This window comes from Erithacus rubecula (assembly GCF_903797595.1).
Source record: "Erithacus rubecula genome assembly, chromosome: 3".
Taxonomy (NCBI): Eukaryota; Metazoa; Chordata; class Aves; order Passeriformes; family Muscicapidae; genus Erithacus; species Erithacus rubecula.
This window is the reverse complement of record NC_136689.1, coordinates 27,908,253-27,926,448: the sequence shown is the minus strand read 5'-3', so window position 1 is coordinate 27,926,448 and position 18,196 is coordinate 27,908,253. Positions and strand designations below refer to the sequence as shown.

General features: G+C 37.3%; 1 protein-coding gene across 2 annotated transcripts; it reads left to right on the top strand.

Annotated features, from left to right (window-relative positions):
• The first annotated feature begins 7,783 nt into the window (after positions 1–7,783).
• On the top strand, positions 7,784–12,635 carry CCDC126 (coiled-coil domain containing 126). Of its 2 annotated transcripts, none has more exons than XM_079302332.1 (3): positions 7,784–7,941; positions 8,832–8,964; positions 11,054–12,635. In XM_079302332.1, exons 1-3 carry the CDS (start codon positions 7,939–7,941, stop codon positions 11,233–11,235), a joined length of 318 nt encoding a protein of 105 aa, XP_079158458.1. In that variant the 5' UTR covers positions 7,784–7,938; the 3' UTR covers positions 11,236–12,635. The 2 variants fall into 2 exon arrangements, with proteins under 2 accessions (XP_079158458.1, XP_079158457.1); XM_079302331.1 differs by having other exon boundaries at positions 8,561–8,964.
• The last annotated feature ends 5,561 nt before the right edge of the window (positions 12,636–18,196 follow it).

Below are 18,196 nucleotides of genomic sequence, written 5' to 3'. Positions count from 1 at the left end.
AATCCATTTCTGGATACCTTTTCCTTAATGTTAAGGATAAAGTATTTTGCAGTGCACACCTCTGGTGTTGCAGTTAATTAATGTCTGTCATAATCCTTTATGCTACATTGAGCTGACAAGTCAATCTAGAAATAAGATTGTAAAAGAAAAGAAATCACTTTTCTTTAGTATTTCCTCCAGTGTTATTTTTCTAAAACCTTCACCTGTGTCAACCTACTGGGAACGGGCATGAATCCAAAGCCTCATCTGAATTTCAGTTTTGCCATACAGACATAATTTTGGTGGATAAAACTGTGTCTTGTCAACAGGTGTCTTGAAAGAAAACCAAACAAGTTAAATTCTTCCTCTCTCCCCAGTGGAACAAGTCCTTTTTTTGTTGCTGTTCTACAGGAATAGTGTTTGTGTGGTGCACTGTGTGCATGTGTGAGCAGTGGCAATCTCTCTCTCATTGCAGCTGTCACTTTGTTAGTTGTCTACCCCTTCCCTTCTTAATTCTCTTTAATGACTTCTTCCTTCCTTTTAGGTCTCCTTAAAACATTCAGTGAAAGTCCCTTTCTTACCAGTAACCTATATACATTGTTTTGTAGGCTTGGCTCTCTGTAAAACTAGTCTAAATCAGCTAAACATTATAATCTCAGGAGGAAGCTTTGGAGTCTCAGGGGCTTTGGAAAGAGCAATACAAAGGCATCAGTGACATTTCACAAGGTATTACTAAGGGGGTACTTGTCATAGCCTGCAATTAATAAATTATGGCAGTGTTAGTGGGAAATGAGAAGCCAAGAAAGTGCCTTGTGCTTTGTCATAAGTGACTCTTACCAAGGAGAAAGGATCCTACAGTGACTTGAAGCAAAGATTTTTTTTTTTTAATATTTTTTCACTATTATTATTTTTAAGACTCTGATACAGAGATGTAGAAATGTTTTGAGGCCCAGATGGACCCAGTGGGAGGAGGGAAAGTTCAGCAAGTGTAGCATACTGTCCCTATTGATATACTGCCCTATTGATATCTGCTTGCTTTAATTTTCTTCACAAGCCTTGCCAAGCCATTTCCCCTCTCAAAATCTCGAATCTTGGCTGACTGCCCACAGGCAAGGAACAAAGAATTTCTGTTTTTAAATGGTTGGTTTATTTTAAAAGCATTCATTGGCAGTAGTAGGGAAAATAAAGGGGGGAGGTGCTGAAAAAAAGGATACTCTAAGGTACTTGAGGAGACTTTTTATACACAATGCAAAATGAAAATAATTTTTGGTAGAAAGTGTAAAACAAAAACAATTAAAATAGAAATGCATCTATTAAAATAGAAACAGCTCTCCAGTATTTGTAAAATACTGACAAAAGGTAGTCTAGTGTTTGGGCTCTCAGATAATTTTATACCAGAGCCACTATAAGCTTGCTGTGTGGGTTTTCAAGTCAAGAGCAATATGTTTGTGCTCTCAACTTGAAGTTCATCTATGAGACAAATTGGTGCTGTTCTTAGAAGCCCGTAGGAGGCAAAACCTTTCCTGGTTTAAGATATGTTTGAGGTAGTCCCAGCAGTCAGCAGCAACACTGTGTCTGCTTGAGCTGGGGTTTTTGTTGGCCCATATATCCTTTGGCTGCCTTGAGAGACAGAACTCTTGGGAGCACACATGGTTTTCTTCTTCCTTTGTAGAAGAATAGGTATTTTTGGTAGTTACCCATTTTTGCTATTCCCTTAAGCCTTGTGTTTCTTTCACTTGGAATATCCATTAAAGGTGTTCCCCAAAAGGCAGCTAGCAATAAGGCAAGAGGAATTTTTTTTTTTTTTTTTGTAGTGTGCCAAGGTAATTGCAAGTCTTGGGCACATAGAAGCAGGGAATGAACACATGCTGTAGGAGAAAGTATAAAGATAGATGTCCTGGAAAAGACACAAAGGCAGACTCTTTTGGCAGCATGCTCTGAAAGTGGTACAGATTGCTAAAACCCACAGCCCAGCAGCCTTTGTAGTGATAGAGCAGTGCTTTTTTTGCCCAGAAGTATGCCTTCTTACCATTCTTAGGATAGCAGCATATTTTATAACACTGATATTTTCACTTGAGTCTAGCAGCTATTAATATAAACAGTCTCTTCTATCTACTCATCTCTAATGCAGTCTGGAATGACCCTTGAGTTTCATCAGTGCATTTTGGTGGGCTCTGTTATGCCAGGCATTGCTGAGATTTTGTCAGTATAGTACCCACTTTTTCCTCTCTGCTGCAGTGTTTTTCTGTTGACCAAATTTTGCAGCAGCAATAATAGGAATACATGAAGTGCTGAGAATAAAATTTATTGAAAGACAGTTAAATGTGGTTTCATTTGTCTGTGAACTGGCATTGCTGTTAATGGTTGGTTCTGAGTAGAATATCCTGTTCTTTTATGGTGCTGTGCAGCTGAGTGAACCTGATTAGTGAACTTGGGAAGTAAAGGACCGTGTTGGTCTGCAGCAGTATGGATGTACAGGAGAGTAGTTCCATTGGCATCTTCTCAAGAACTTGTGTACTCATAAACATATGATGAATGTGATTCTTCCTTATACACCAGTTTTAATCAGGCCTCTGTGTAAACACTTCACTTCTTTGGGCACCTGTTTGCCAGCTGCACCTCGTGCTGATTTTTCACCTACTGCCAAGCCAACAGCAATGTAAGACTGCAAATTACCAGAACACAATCGTCATTTTTGGCATTCCAGAATGTCTCAGCATGTGAGTTCCTGGGCTTCTAGGTGCTTATTTTATTGTCTCAGCCTTCTAAAATTTGCTGGCCAGTGAATATGTTCTGTGCTGTTTTGATGTGTATCAGTCATTCTTTAGACTTCCCATTTTTATTGTTTCACAGAAGTGACTGAGGATTTTCCAGGTAACATAGAACCAGCCTGTCTGCTCTCAGAATGGTCAGCAAGATTGATTCCTGTCAGCTGAGTGATGCTCAAAGTTTTCTGTTGGAAACTTAGAAAGTAGAATACTTTGGAGGTCAGAGAGGTAAAGGGGCCAGAAGGTACACTCTGTAAATGGATGCAAAAAAAAAAGGGAAAATAATAGAATGGAGCTGCTGTGGAAAATTTTCTCCTAGTATTCTGTAATGCCCAGTCATTCTCATCTTCCTGCAGTGTTTACTGGCTATTGCAATGAGGTTTCACTCTGCATATTTACAGGCAGTTTACTGCTTACTGATACAGTACCCTCTCTTTACTGAGGGATGTTTGTTGCCATGAATTTAATAGTAATTTGTTGTACAAATGTAATTTTAGTATGGTAATTTTAAATCGTTAATAATTTAATACATTTTTTGTGCTCCCACTGATTAAGTAATAAATTCCAATTTTTTACTGTACAATTATCCTATAGTAATTATTAATGTCTGCTTTCTGTATTACAAGATTTTTTTTCCATTTCTCTTTAATTGGATGCATGTTTCTGTGACTGTATGTGGCTTTTTTTTAAGCTCTGCTGCTAAATCACTTCTTTTTTCTTTTTATGCAGTTAAGATCTGATTGCAAAGCCAGACCTGCTCTTGAATGCACTGTGTCATGTTGTTGTTGATCATAATTTGAAAGTGAGGAACACATAAATATTGTGGTAGTAAGTAATAGATGGAGTAAAATTCCCACTTTTCAAGCCTACTTTCCTAATATATGAGTGCCCTAGAGACCTGTCTTGAGAGACCTAGGTCTCTAGGGTGTCACTGAGGAGCTATGCCTTAGTATTTGAGATTTTGTTTTTCAAAATATATGACCAAGGTGGTGACTTTGGACTGTATGTTAACAATATTCTTTTCAGTGCATTTTTATTAGCTTTATTCTTAAAAGTATTTTTCACCTTTGAATCAAAGGGGTTTCTCTCAGGCTTTAGTTTTTTGTATTCTTTGCATCTGCGAACTGCTTATTAGTAGCTACCAATACTAATACCTGATGGACCTGCTGCTTTCTCTTACAGATAATTACAGTCATCTCTTCTGTATGTTTTTCAAAACAAGAAGGTACACTTATCATCTCTGCAGGACCTGCATTTGTCCTACAACCATTTCCAGTGATTTAGGAAAGCTGAAGTCTCTTGGGCAGGCTAGGAAAATGATGATGAATATGTGCTGTCTTTCATGAGCTGATTGACTGGCAGAAGTGGCAGTGCTGTGAGGTGCAATAAGCTTTTAAGGATTTAGGTTTTCCTGATAACTTGAGGTTGTTTCAGAGCGTGTGTGAGCCATTCCTTTGTGTTATAGATAGTTTCATTTTTGTGCTGTATGTTAATATAATCTCTTGATTTTCTGGGAGCAAGTAAAGCAGAATCTGAGGAGGACTGCAACAAAATTCAAGAAGGATGTTTTGTAAGTATGGGCTGGTTTCCATGGAGAAGGGTCAGTACTCAAACTGAAGCCCAACATTAGTTAAATAGTAGTTAAGTATAACTTTGCTTCAATATGGAACATATAATGCATTTTCTGTAGCTCTTTCTTTTACTTTTGCTCGTTTTGTTTTATGCAGTCAATAATATAATTTGTATATAACTGATTTGAAATGCAGGTATATGGGATAGAGACATGATTTTATTTCTGAGTGGATGAGTGCCTTAGTTCATTGTTTTTGTTGCCAGATTGATGTCAGTGTTGTGGTACTACTGGAGAAAGTTGTATCCATATTGGTAGGTTTTGGCAGTACTATTCTTAGACAATCAGCAATGGCAACAATGATGAAAACCAAGCTCTTTATATGTCTGTGGAAGGCAAACATATGGTCAGATCCTCATTCAGGAATTGGTTGTAGCTCTAAGTTCTAATGTTGCTCCTGGCTTGGTCTTACAACTTTCAGAATAATTTAAATATGCATGCTGATTTATAGTACTTTGGAAAACTGGGACTTGAGTTGATTACTTTAAGTTGCTTATTAAAAGGATTATGTGGAAGACATTCTCTTCTTTGTGGATTCTTGGATTGCTATTTTGCCTGCAGTCTACTTGGGGGTTTTGTTTCATTTGGGTTTGTTTTGTTGAATATTTTGTTTTATTTTGGGTTTCCTGGTTTGGGGTTTTGTTTCTTTTCTTTCCCTCCTCAGATTTTCAAATTTTGTTCTGGTTATAGTCCTTCATGGAGTTGTTTTCCTTTTGTCTCAGCCTCTGTGATTAGAGATGGTGGGAACTGCAGCAAGGTCTGTCTCCGATTCACCTTTTTTCCTGTTGCTCTCTGCAGTGCTTTGCCTTTGCCTCAAAAGTCCCTCACCTGCAGTTGGGAGAGTGGTATGCCAGCATTTCTATCCAGGATAAATCAGTGTGAAGGAGGAAGTCTCAGCTTCCTTTTTTTCCTTCTCAGGGAGGATTTCCAACTCAACATATTGTGTGCTTTGAGAGAATGAAGGAGGATAAAGATCACAAGAGGCAGTATACCTTTTTTCATGTGTGCTGTTATCTTCTGGGATACTATCTCAAAATTACTGAAAACAAAAATCCATTCTGAGTCCAAGTTTTGTTGAAACTATAATGTTCTTGTAGAGAAGTGCCGACCCTCCAGGGCAGCAAGAGATAAAAGAATATTCCAGTCCATCCATCTTACTGTGCTATTTCCTTCCTAATATGTGCATCTGCTGATCTGCTGCTCCAATACTCCTTTTTCCCACTTTGAAATCATGTGGGTATAAGCATCCTTTTTTTTTCCTCCTTTTTTTTTTTTTTTTTTTTTTTTTTTCCCTCAAGGGTGTTGCAGGGAGTGTCTTATGAGTCACTGGACATACAAGCACTTCACAGGGAAGGAGGAGACCAAATCTCCAGAACTCTGAGATTACACTGGAATTCATTAAGCGGGAATGGCCTTGAAAAATTTGTAGGAAAAGTGGCAAGTTCCCTTTGTTTTGCTATACCTTGCTCCCATTTCCTTTGCCTTGTGTCAGTAGGTGGGTGTTATGCAATTTCCCAGCAGGTTAAGTCCTTGATTTCCATTAGTTTCAGTAGTCAGCGTGTGCACTGTGGATCAGATATACATGGCGATGGCCCAGTCTGCAATTCCTGCTGCTGCTTGGCAGGAGTTTATTCAATCTGTTCCTCTTGGCTAGACCTCTTATCCTGGCTTGTGGTCTTATTTACAGTGTGATGGCAGAGTTATTTCTACTCCAAGGGACTGTAGTGATATTGTCTAAATGCTTCAGGATGAGGTATAGCTGGAGATCTGTGGAGAGCTGAACTAAATTAAAGTTTTACAAGAGCTATCTGTTCTTATCAGTATTTTTTCTTTTTAATATAAGAAGTAGAGACTTTTGGGAATGGGGTTTGAAACTTATGGTCTCTTCTTGAGAGATACTGTTTGGTCTTCTGAGCTGTCACATGAATACTCTTCTCCTGGGCCTCATAATGTTTTCCATATTTGATACTATTCAGAGATTATGTAGATACACAATGATGTGGGTGCAGTTTATTCTTTAAAGTCTGAGTGCAGAGCCATGGATTTGGCAAAGTGCTAGGGAAAAGAAGTTTTGGTTAGTACATGCTTAGGAAAGATCTGTTTCAGGAAATCTTGAACCACACAATTTCAGATATTCATGCTATGGAATGTAAGTTTTTATTGTTTTCCCTCTTATTTTATGTATTTAAGAAAAATTAGTATCTTAAAACAGTGTTGGGGGGATAAGCACATTCCTTGAACAAAATGCATCCCACTGTATTTACCATGGGAGTTCAAATTGCTGTGTGTTGGCTGTCCTTGAGCATGGTCATGCCCCACAGGGGAAGTGAACTGTTCCTCATTCAGTGACTTGGGATTGCCACTTGCATTAGTGCACCCAGCAGTAACAGTGGGTAAAAGCCACAAGGCTTTTTTCACACAACTGGCTGTTGCTTTATGGCAACTTTGGTGTGTCCAAGTCCTAATGTTGCCCCTGCCTTGGGTTAATAATTTTCAGAATAATTTAGATATGAGTGTTGATTTTGGAGCTCTTCAAAAGTTTGCCACTTGAGCCAGGCATGCTGGCTCGCCTGTTGAGAGGATTATCTGAAGAGTGAAGGGTAAGGGACAAGCAGGGCTTGGCACCCTGCTGTCAGTGGCACTTGTGTTGGCAGCAGACAGCAGGGTGTTGGCATAAGGCTGATGGAACTGATCAGTGGAGGGGATGGAAAGTGCCATGGAGCCAGAGTCAGGTTTATCTGAGAGCTCTGAAGCATGAGAAACTTGGTCCTCAGTATTGTGATACAAACCGAGTACCACTGCAGAAAGTCTGGTGAGGAACTCTGTTTAATGTGTGATTTCACAAAAAGTGTTTGTGTCAGGTAGTATGTGGGGAAGAGCTAGGAATAGTGAGGAAAAATGTAACTATTGTGTAAAATGAGTAGCTTTATCCAGGCGATGTTAAATAAGAGAAATTCTCTTTTAAGAGAGTATTGAATTATTGGAATAATGTCAGTGATGGATGAAAAATGAGAAATATGAGGTATACACATGGAAATAGTAAAAAAATGTGGAATCTTTTTGAGGGGTAAAAGTAAGAGAATGATGCCTATGTAAATATATGTGCATATACATATATGATGAATCTGGAACATCCGTTGTCACTTTCTTATAACACAAGAAGAAAGAGATGCTGAGTGAGATTGTTACCAAGCTTCCTTTTAAAAGTATGTTGAAGGTAGTTCCTGGACATTCAAATGTGTGCATTCATAATAAGATAGAGAGTAATTCTATTCTTCCCTAACAATTGCTTGAAGTTAGGTTTGAATACGTAGTTCTGTTTTAAAAGCATGTAGCTTGAAGCCTTCAGCTGCAACTACTCTACAAGTAAATGAAGATATCTTCACTTTTTGTTTAAATCTTTCTTTTTTTTTTTTTTTTTCTCAATACAGAGATCCCTGAAGATGTGTGGCTCAAACTGCTTCAAATTGTCTGAACATTTGTTATTTGACTGCTGAAGCTTTCCTACCATTTGCTTGCCTCCTGAATCCCTTATCTATTGAAGGATCAGAATCGGGTACTATGGTAAGACATTTTGTTAAAATAGAAGTAAAACGCTGGCAATGTGCAATGTGCCACTTTATTTTTGTTTTTTCTCTTTATTCAATAGTAAGACACTGAAACAAATAAAAAACCTTAATGGTGTACAAAGTCAGGAGAGGAAAACTTTGAACTAGCTAACCAACTAAGAAACATCTTTCCACGTGTTGCCTTACTTGTGCTGTACTTCAAAGTAAAAAATAAGAATCAAGTGAATAATTTCAAAAGATCTTGTGTGTAGATGTATGTGTATAGCTCATTGTGGTGTTGTACATAAATGTTATACAGGTCTCTTCTAGATACTGCATTTTCTTTCACATACATTTGGGTTTAATGTCAGTTTAAATTCCAGTATTTGAAATACTTAAGGTGCTTTGTGGAAGCAAAGAACTTTTGATTTTTGGAGAACAAAAATCAGTAAAAATAGGAAGAGGAAATCCTGTAAATAACAGGTTAGAAGGAAATATAGCTGAACCTCTAAGCAGATAAAAAAAACTTGTTTGCTAGATGATACAATAATACTATATTTGGAAACTGATATTTGTTCTTGATCTCAACAACTGTATCAGTCTTGAATAACCAAGTGGTACTTTACAAATTTCAGGAATCAAGACCAGCTAAAACATGAGAAGATATATTCAAGATGTTCCAGCCAGAAGATTTTTCACTTCATAGAAATATTATTTTTGTTTAGTATGTAATATAATTTGACAAAGCCAAATTCAGTTCCTCTCCTTGAAATTAGGACGTGCCTGTGGCATTCATCAGAAATGTTTCTAACATTTTCAAGAAAAAATATGTCCCAGAAACTGAGTATGTTTTTACTAGTCTTTGGAATCATTTGGGGTTTGATGTTGCTGCGCTACACTTTTCAGTACCCAAGACGCCAAAGCAGTGCTGAGTTACGTGGACAGATATTAGATCTCAGTAGGAGATATGTCAAAGCACTGGCAGAAGAAAATAAAAACCTAATGAATGGTGGTGGTGGAGCCTCCATGTCCGGATATGGTAAGAGTTACTTGAATGTATAGTTGCTTAGTTACTTGAATGTATTCTTTTTCTGAAAACTGTAGTTATAAATTTTCTTTTTTTTTTTTTTTTTCCTTACATAGTAGAAGCTCTTCAGCTGGAAAAAAAACCTTCTCTCTGTATTAACTGACTTGGTTTTAGTTTATTTGATGAAGATTAAGATGAGTTGCAAAATCAAGCTTCATATGTGAAATTTTTGCTTTCCAGGACTTTTTTTTTAGATCTCTTCAGATACATTAATACAATTACTTACAGAAGTAGCAGGTCATTTGTCTTTATCTGAATCTTCAGCTGCTGAGAAGTCAGCATGTGCTTGATACAGGGACAAAGTTTTATATTAAGTCACTTCAACATTCCAGATTCTTCTAGTACTTCATTGTACCTTGTAGTATCTCTAGTACCTTCCTGCTTTTATTTCTTGAATTTTCTTCTCCTTAAAAAACAGTTAAAAAGCAACAAACTACTTGAGTTTGCAGTCTGGAGACTGCAAGGGACTTATGATTTTGGCAGAATCTCCCCTTGTTCTAGAAGTAGCCATAAGAGATAAGTTTTCTTGTCTTGCAAGCTGTAATTCTTGGTGCATCATGTCTCTGATGTGCCTGTCTTGTGAATATGTATCTAACTTGATAAATAGGTTGCTATCTTCTGAAATTTAGAAAAGATAACTAAAAAATGTTTATTTTAGAAAATAGTATCTTAAAAGATGTATAGAAATAAACTTTGATCCTCTTAAGATTTTCGTAAATGGTTCTGCCTGTTGTAGGATGTCTTTTATAAGCATTTGGTAAGAGAGTGAGCAGCAAAAATGTCAGAAGTCTTTAAACCTCTAATCATTTAATTCTTAAAATTAATTTGTATGACAGTGAGAGGCTGCCTTCTCTTTTCTTCCCTGTTTACTCCTCCCTTTATTTTTATCATCAAGGGCTTACTTCCTTTGCTGTTTGTGTCATTTAAAAAAACCCAAAAAATCCTTGTGTACTGCAGCTTTCTCCTGCTTACAGTGTATTTCCAAATGAGACTTGTCTTTTATGGTTTTGTCTGAAATTTATAATAAACTTAAGTCATCTCTTGATCTGCCTGCTGATCATCAGAATTAAAACTTGACAATTCCCTCTCTTAGATTGTTGAGCACAAAATGATACTACAGAGTACCCTCTGTTAGTGACAGAAGACCATGCTCTGGCTTGAATTGTTTAGCAATATTTTTTAACTTAACATTACTAAGCAAGAACTAGTTAATTTTAAAGGGAAGTACTTCTTTTTTTGAAATTTAATTTTATCTGTTTTACTACTATTTTTTCACTTTGATGCCTGTGATCTTTCTCCCCAATCTTTCTGCTTAGTTAAGAACTGATTAGAGGGCAAGGGGTAGAGACAGAGTCTCTAGATGTCTTCATGTGTAAGGGGAATCTTAACACCCTGTAAAACCTGGTAAGTTTGCTAATGCTTTCAAACCTGAAAGAAGATGGTGATTGGCAGCAGCATAAGTTGTTTTTTGTTGTAGGATGTTACTGGTTTTGTGTTCCAGAACATGAGAATTTTTTTACTATCTTTTATTTTTCAATCAATAAAGATGTAAATAGGCTTTTTTGCACTTGCTTTATAGCTTATGTAAGATACCTCCTAATAATTGCTTTTCTGTGGGCTATAGCTGTCATTTGGGGGAAAGCTATTGACCACCTTTCTATGCTGCAGAGTATTTAGATATATTCTCTTGCATCCGAGGCTAAAACATGACATAGCTGAGTATTCAAATGCTGTTGTCTGGCTGAAGTTTGAACTAATACCTTTGAATAGCCACTTGTTCCAGCTAGTGTTTTTGTTCTTATACTCTGATATTTAATTGACTGCCTTCACAGTTCTCCTGTTATGGTGGTATCTTCCTTCTCTAAAATAAGAAGGAAATGTTATTAAAGAAAAATCAATCAGCTGTTTATTCCTGTATTTGTAGACCCATTTGCACTCCTTTCCAAAAAGTGTGGCAGGGAGGATAGGAAGTTGAAATGGCAGTTCTTTTCCACACAGAGTAAATACCAGTTTGTAATTTGTTTTTTTCCGTTGTCTTTAGCTGATCTTAAGAGAACAATTGCTGTTCTTCTGGATGACATCTTACAACGCCTCGTGAAATTGGAAAACAAGGTTGATTACATCGTTGTGAATGGCTCAGCAACAAACACCACTAATGGAACTAATCATCAGGTGCCACTGACTTCAAATAAACGTGTAAAGCCAGCCAGCAACATCAGATAGCAAACTGGGCTGCTTTGTGTTGCTACATCATTGATGGATAATAGTTAAGATAAGCTTTTTGTGTCCTGCTAGGGCAGAGCAGTAGTTGATTCTAAAACAAGCATAAACTATTGTATTCTACAATGTGCTTGGATCTATGTAGGCCTAACATGTGCTTAGGTTCTCAGAGCATTATCTCATTGCCTTTGAGCAGTGCTTTTGAAGTGATCTTTGTTGTCTCTAAAGATATTTTGATATGATTTGATGTAGTAGGCCATTGGATAATAACAATATGTGGAAAGCAATGGGAATCTTATAGGTAGATTTCTAAATATATTTATTTAAGTATGAATATAACATATCTTTTGGATAGGTGAGCAGTATTGTAGCTTACTCATTTTTTGTGATCTGCATTAAGCCAAGGTAACTGAGGAAAATGTGTTGCTAAACAGATGTTAGAAGATGTGTACACTTAAAATATTTTCTTACTTATTTACTAAAACAATATTAAATTGAGGATAGCATTGATGGTAATATTTTTAAATTGTGACCCAAAGAATGTCTTTATTTGCACTATCTGTCAGAATAGTTAAAGAGAATTTACTGTATATTTAAGAAAATTTATTATAATAAGAAAGCATTCTAGGTAGTAACACTGTCCAGGTTTATCTTTATGCCAGAGGTAGGGCAGTTAGATTATCAAAAGCAAATCATCATCTGTGATATCTTTGATTATTTCTTAAAAATATATTTAAGTGTATGTATTTTGTAATTGCAGATAAAATTATTTAAGTGATGGAAATAAGTTTTGGATATGTGAATACGGTTTATTTTTATTCATTGCTGTTTGTTTTTAACATTTTAATGCCTTGCAGTTTGTGTTTAGTATAGCACACCATCTCCCTGAACTGAAAAAAAGCAAGGAGGGGAGTCAAGGCATCTCTGCATTTACCAGGGGTATGTGTACCAAGGGTGTGTAATCATGGAATATTTGAGAGGTAAGGTAATGTTTGCCTTACATCTAAGTCAGCCTTACAGCAAAGGGAATTGCATGCAGTGTGGGTGCACTGTATCTCAAATGTTACTGAAATCATATTAAAGTGCCACTGAACCTATTTTTTAAATTGTACTGAATGTTTGGGGGGGACAGCATGTTCAGGGACTTTTGCCAAAAGTGTCCTGTAAGTGAGGTTTTGGGGATGAGTGAAACCTGCGGTGCTGGGTGATATATCAGGCAAAGTTACATGTTTTTATCCTTTCTTCTGTTTCCCTGCTGATATTCTCAATGGTTATAAAGGAAAATACAATTGCAATCTTAGTTAGTACTTAGTATCCAGTCGATTTTTTTGTCACATTGTGTGTAAACATGTACTCACTTCAATGCAGAAAGAGAAAAATAAATTTCTAATTGTACTTGTAAATGCTTCTGGTGTTTTGTTTGTTTGTTTTTGTTTTTGTTTTTTTATTTTTGTAATTAAATGGTCTTGTCATTCTTGCTACATATGCTCTATCAGTTTCTGGAATGCAAAATTGTACATCTGAGTTTTAGTAGTACTCTTTCTGGTTTTTTTTCTTCTTAGTCACTGAGTTCTTCTACTCTTGAAATTCTAATGCCCTGAAACTTTCCTCAGGTTAGAGGTGGGGGGAGAAAGAAGTGAAAATAAAAGAACTGATTTAGATCTTGAGTGGCGAAGGATAAGGGAGAGTCTCAGCTAACTTTCCTGTAAACAGTAGTAAGAAAACATCTTCATATTCTAGCCTGCAGCCTCCTATATAGGACATGTGAGAGGTGTGGCTGCCCTACAAAGGTAGGAGGTTGTGTAAAGAACCCAAGGGCTTGTGAAGAAGCAGCATGAAAAAGCCTACAACTTTCCCCAGGTCCAAAATGCTTGGTAGTATCACAGCATTTGGTTGTGTTGCCAAGCATGTTTTTTTTCTTTCTGAGGAGTACTTAAGTAGTGTTTCTGCTGTGCTGCAGTTTTTATGATGCAGCTGTGTATTTCCCATTACAGATGACATTACAAAGCCCCCAAAAGTGACCTCATTCAAGTTTAGTGTATATGAAATCTCCACATTCGTTCGTTCTTGGGCTGGATGGGGTCTGGGGTATTATTTCCTTTTCTTCTCCTTCTATTCTTTAGAAGGCAGGAGGACATATAGCCTCTCTTATATGAAGAACTGCTAATTTGGGGGATGGGGGAGTGTTTGGTTTTGTTATTGAAATCTTTTGGTAAATTAGGGGACTTGAATTTTCCCAGCTGTAATTTGCCTCCTAAGTGTTTATCAGCTGATTTCACTAGGTAATTGGCAGTACTTCTGTGCTTCTGAGTGATTGCTTAATGTAGGTAGCAAAAAAACTGTTCAAAGATCCACTTCCAAACAAAAGTTCTAATGAAGAAAAATTGAAAGATACGAGTATATATTGATTGCTGTCTAAACAGACAAGAACAGCAGAACTCTCAATACAGCCCTCAAGTCCTACAACTAAACACCTGGCAGGCAAAAATCTTGGAGAAACTGTCTTTATTCTCTTGTCCTTTCTGTTGCTTTTCTCATCTAAATAATTAGTTTTGAATCTCTGTAATAATCTTAATGTAATGAAGATATCCAAGCATTTTCTCACAATTGTATGTGAAGAAGAAGTGCTGAGGGTTTCCACATTTAAAGAACTTTTGAGATGAATAAATGGACAGATGGACAGACACTCCTCTGAAACACTGAGACAGCTCTGAACAAGCTGTCTATGCACTGTTATGATGATAGAAGTTTGCTGATCTGTTTAAAATAAAATAATTTTAAAAATACAGAAACAGGGCACAGGATATACAGGTTCTTGTGTTTAGTGTGGTGAAACATCAGTATCCTTGGCACCCAGTATTATGCATCACATAGTGCACACTTGTCTGTTTTTCCCAAGTAACTGCTAAATCCTTGTTCTTCAATGACACAATCATTTAAAGAAGCTGACTAGATAGATCTAAATTCTAATTAAAAATATTTGCTAATGCAGAGATTTGCAAACTGCATCATGTTTGTGATGTGTGCAAGTTGCTTTAGCAACCAAGCACCTCCTGTGCAGGTACATCTTCTGGGGGTATTTGCTGCTGTCACAGCCTTTGTTTGTGGGAATGCAGCAGAATAAATTTGGGAACCTCTACCAAGAAATAATTTAGAAAAATTTTAAATCCCAGTTTATTATGTTTTCTTGAAAACCTTTTAATTCCTAAAAATGCATTAATTGAATGAGCTGAATGTCTAAAACATTCTTACATAAAATTGGTGTGGTATTTTTAAAGGTGATATAGAATGTCAGTTAACAATCCAAATATGACCCTCCTTACCTAATGATTGTGCTCTTTCATTGTTCTGTACTTTACAAAACAGTTTGCTATCTTTGGGGTTCAATTTAGTATATCTGATAGCATGCCACATTCAAAGGCAAGAGCAAAATGGGAGACTTCCCTTTATAGCAGCCAAAAAAAGTGAATTAGACTTTTGCTATGTTTTTCATGTGGAAGAGACTGGTACTGAATGGGTATTTCACTAATACCAGTTTGTTAGGAATGATGCACAAAGACATTTGAAAGTATCCTTTAGGTTATTAAAATGAAGCCAACTTTTAAAAAAAATTTCACATTTACATACTTTCATGGAATCAAATCTCTTAAGCACCAGTGGCATCACATGCTGCTGAATTATCTTATCTCTAAGTGATCTTAATTACTACAAGTTTCCTAACTGTGTTTGTCAGTACCTCTAGCAAAAACCTTTCATTATTAGTTGATTCTTGCTTGCACATGAGTTTTCATATTCCCTGTGGCATTTATCAACTTATTTTGTCAGTTGGTGTCGAATTGAGTTCTGTTTTTCTGGTAGCAAAACTGAAGAAAAACATGATGACATTTTTAAATGCTGTAAACTAGGTTTAATAATACACAAACTAATTTTTACTGTAGTATAGTATATGGTCATGGTTATAAGTTTATAAAAGGGAGTACTGCTTGCATTTGCTTTTAAGTATATTGGGATATTGATAACACATGTGGAGAAAAGAAACAATTTGACAGAAACTGTTTCTGTTATACATTATGCCACTTAAATTCTCATTTTCAGAAGAGCTAATTAGACAGTCACTGACCAGGTCCATAGAAATAGAATGACTGATACTACTTCAGAATTATGACTTGAGGTCTAAAATATTAAAAGAGGTTTTTCTAAAATTTTTGCATTAGTGAAGTGGCTATCTTCAATTTATAGATATTTCACTGAGAATAATTTTAATCACTTGTCAAACTTGTAAGGGTTTTAAAACATTTAAAGGGTCACACATTTTATTGTTAACAGAGGGTGTTGAGAGAGACTGTCAACACCCTGTGAAGCATTAAGCTGTTGTCTTTGATGTGTAGGCAGCACCTTAGGTCTCACAGAGCTGTACTGTAAGTATGTGTCCATATGTTCAACCCACTTTGATGTGTTCAGAGATCTTGGGCCAGCAGTATCCGTATGCTACATCACAACTACAGGAGGGAAAACATGCCATCTGGATCCCCATTCCTTTTACTTACCCTGTGTCATGGCTTCGTCATGGTAGAAAGCCTTTTTTGCCTCTTCCCTGCTATTCAAACTTATTTGATAGCTTACAAAAAAAAAAAAAAAATCTGTTTTGAGCAGTCTTTAATGAATTTTATTTTGGATTTTTATTAACAATCTCTTAGAAGGGTTGAGAGACAGGAATGAGTTTTCTAAGTTCAAGATGTATTCCAATAATCATGCTATGACAGTAAAGGGAGTGTGTTTGGGATACTTTTATTAGCTAAGAATTCCATTTCTGAGTTACAAAAGTACCTTTTATATCTGTTCCAGAGGAAGTCTACTGATTCAGGTTTAGATCCAAGCAGATCTTGAGGCAGGGTCTTACTAGCACTGGGTGCTAATAAACTGATACACTGTCTGTATTGCTAAAGACTTGCTGTGATCAAATCCAGGAAAATATCCCCATTTTTTTTGATGGGATGTAGTTCATAGGACAGATGCCTCACAAAAAAGGACTTGATTTCCTGCTCTCAGTAAGTCCTCACTGGCTGTTCATTCACGAACTGGCATGAGTGATGTATAGACTAACATTTGTACCCTTCACTGAAAGCTGCCTTACTAAGAAAGCTGACTATTCTGTCTAAACCAAAATGTGTTTCAGGGGACTGTTTTTAACAAAGATCTTGCACAGAGGAGGCACATCAACCCCATGTACAGGAGCTCTGCTCGTTTTCAATGAGCCAGGCTTACCAGAGCTCTTCCTCCCCCTTTTCTGTCAGTGCTGGGATCTCTGGCACCAGCAAAATGTGCATACAGATGAAGCATCTCAGAGATCTTCAGTTTTGTGCAGCTCCTCTGGAGCAGTGTGTTCTCAGTATGTTCAAACTCTGCAGAGCTTCTAGTCCTGCTTTCAAAGTCCACTTTCCCCCATCTGTTTCTTTTTCGAAATTTTGGTCACTAGAGGAATTCTCTCTTCCTTGACTTCTCCCTGACAATCCTGGGGGTTTTTTTCGTGTGATTTTATTTTCTTCCACTAGCTTACTTGAAGATGTGTTGACTGCAGTGGGGACTTGCTCCCATATCTTTCCTGCCTTTGAGGGTGGCCTGTTCATATTCAGATATCAGTGTGACAGAACATGTGTATTATGTTGCAGTGCTGTCTGCTCTGCTGAAATGTCTTATACATGTGGCATAGCCACAGGACAAATGTCCAGACCATATGCCCTATCACCTTCCCTGGATACTGCTGGGAACCTGCAAGTGTCCCCATTGTTACATCTCCCTCTGGAGGATGTTTTGGCAAAACATTGCCATGCTCCTTGTGACATTCCTCTTCACCTTCTGCTGCATTGCTGGTGGCTTGCCCAGTTTGAAACTATGTGGAGATTTCCCTGAATTGTTGGGTTGGTTTTTTTTTGTTTTGTTTTGTTTTGGACAGGGAAGTATTGTATGGTATGGAAAAAACCTTTCCTCTTGGATCTGAATCTGACAGTCTGAAGGCTCACAGCTTATGCTAGCAGGCAGAAAACAATTTAAATACCCATTTCCTAAAATAAGAAAAGCATATTATATTTTTTTTTTCTTCATTTACTTGGTCACTTTGTGGCCAGCCTGTTTGAATCAAGGAGAATCAATCAATTTACACAGTGCAGTATCAGAAATAACATCCTGTGGTGGATTCACTAAAAACACATTGGAGAAGCTGTTCCAATGTGGTTACATTGATTGTGGCATACAGAGAGAAACTGAGACCTGCAGACTGGCAATCTAAGAACCATCTTTGGTTAGGAATGTTTCCCAAAGTTGGCTTCCTGTAGTCTTGAACTATGGGCAAAACATATTTTCTGATGGAACATGTATTTTATTTTGAAAAGGAAGAGGATTAACCAAAAATACCCCTCACCTAGCCACCAGGAAAGCAGTGGTCTAAATAGCAGCAGCAGTAGCAGAGGACAATGTGTGTGCAAGGCATGCCCTGGGAGGGCTTGGGTGCTGTGCTGTGGGGCTGGTGGCACCCAAAACTGTGGGTGCCCTTCTGAGGCACATCATTTGTTGGGGTGTGTGTGTCACTACTGCTCAGGGAGCGTCTGTCCCAAAGGGCACAGGGGGTGACTGCTTTCTCAGACAGTGTGTGCACACCCTGTGTGTCCTGTCCCTCATATCGAACCCCTCAAGGTTTGAAGTAGACTTTGCAAGTTTTTCAGTTGTTAATCAGTAGCCATGGCCGGACAATTATGGTTGAGCAATTGCATTGAGAATGTTATATGCTCTGCTAATTTTTTTGCTCTAAGGGAAATAAAAGACAATTCCAAGATGAATAGACGGTCTGGATGAGAGCCACGGTAAGTGAAGCCAGTGACTGAGCAGTGAGTGGAGGAAAGGTAATTCCAGCTGTGGGCAATGGCGATCACCTACTACAAACAGACCCAGACTCGAATGGGCAAAACCG

Excerpts from the sequence above, each read along its gene's own strand:
- CCDC126 (XM_079302331.1), top strand. The coding sequence starts at position 8,727 with ATGTTTCTAACATTTTCAAGAAAAAATATGTCCCAGAAACTGAGTATG. Across the intron at positions 8,965-11,053 it reads AGCCTCCATGTCCGGATATG|CTGATCTTAAGAGAACAATT; the intron begins GTAAGAGTTACT and ends CGTTGTCTTTAG.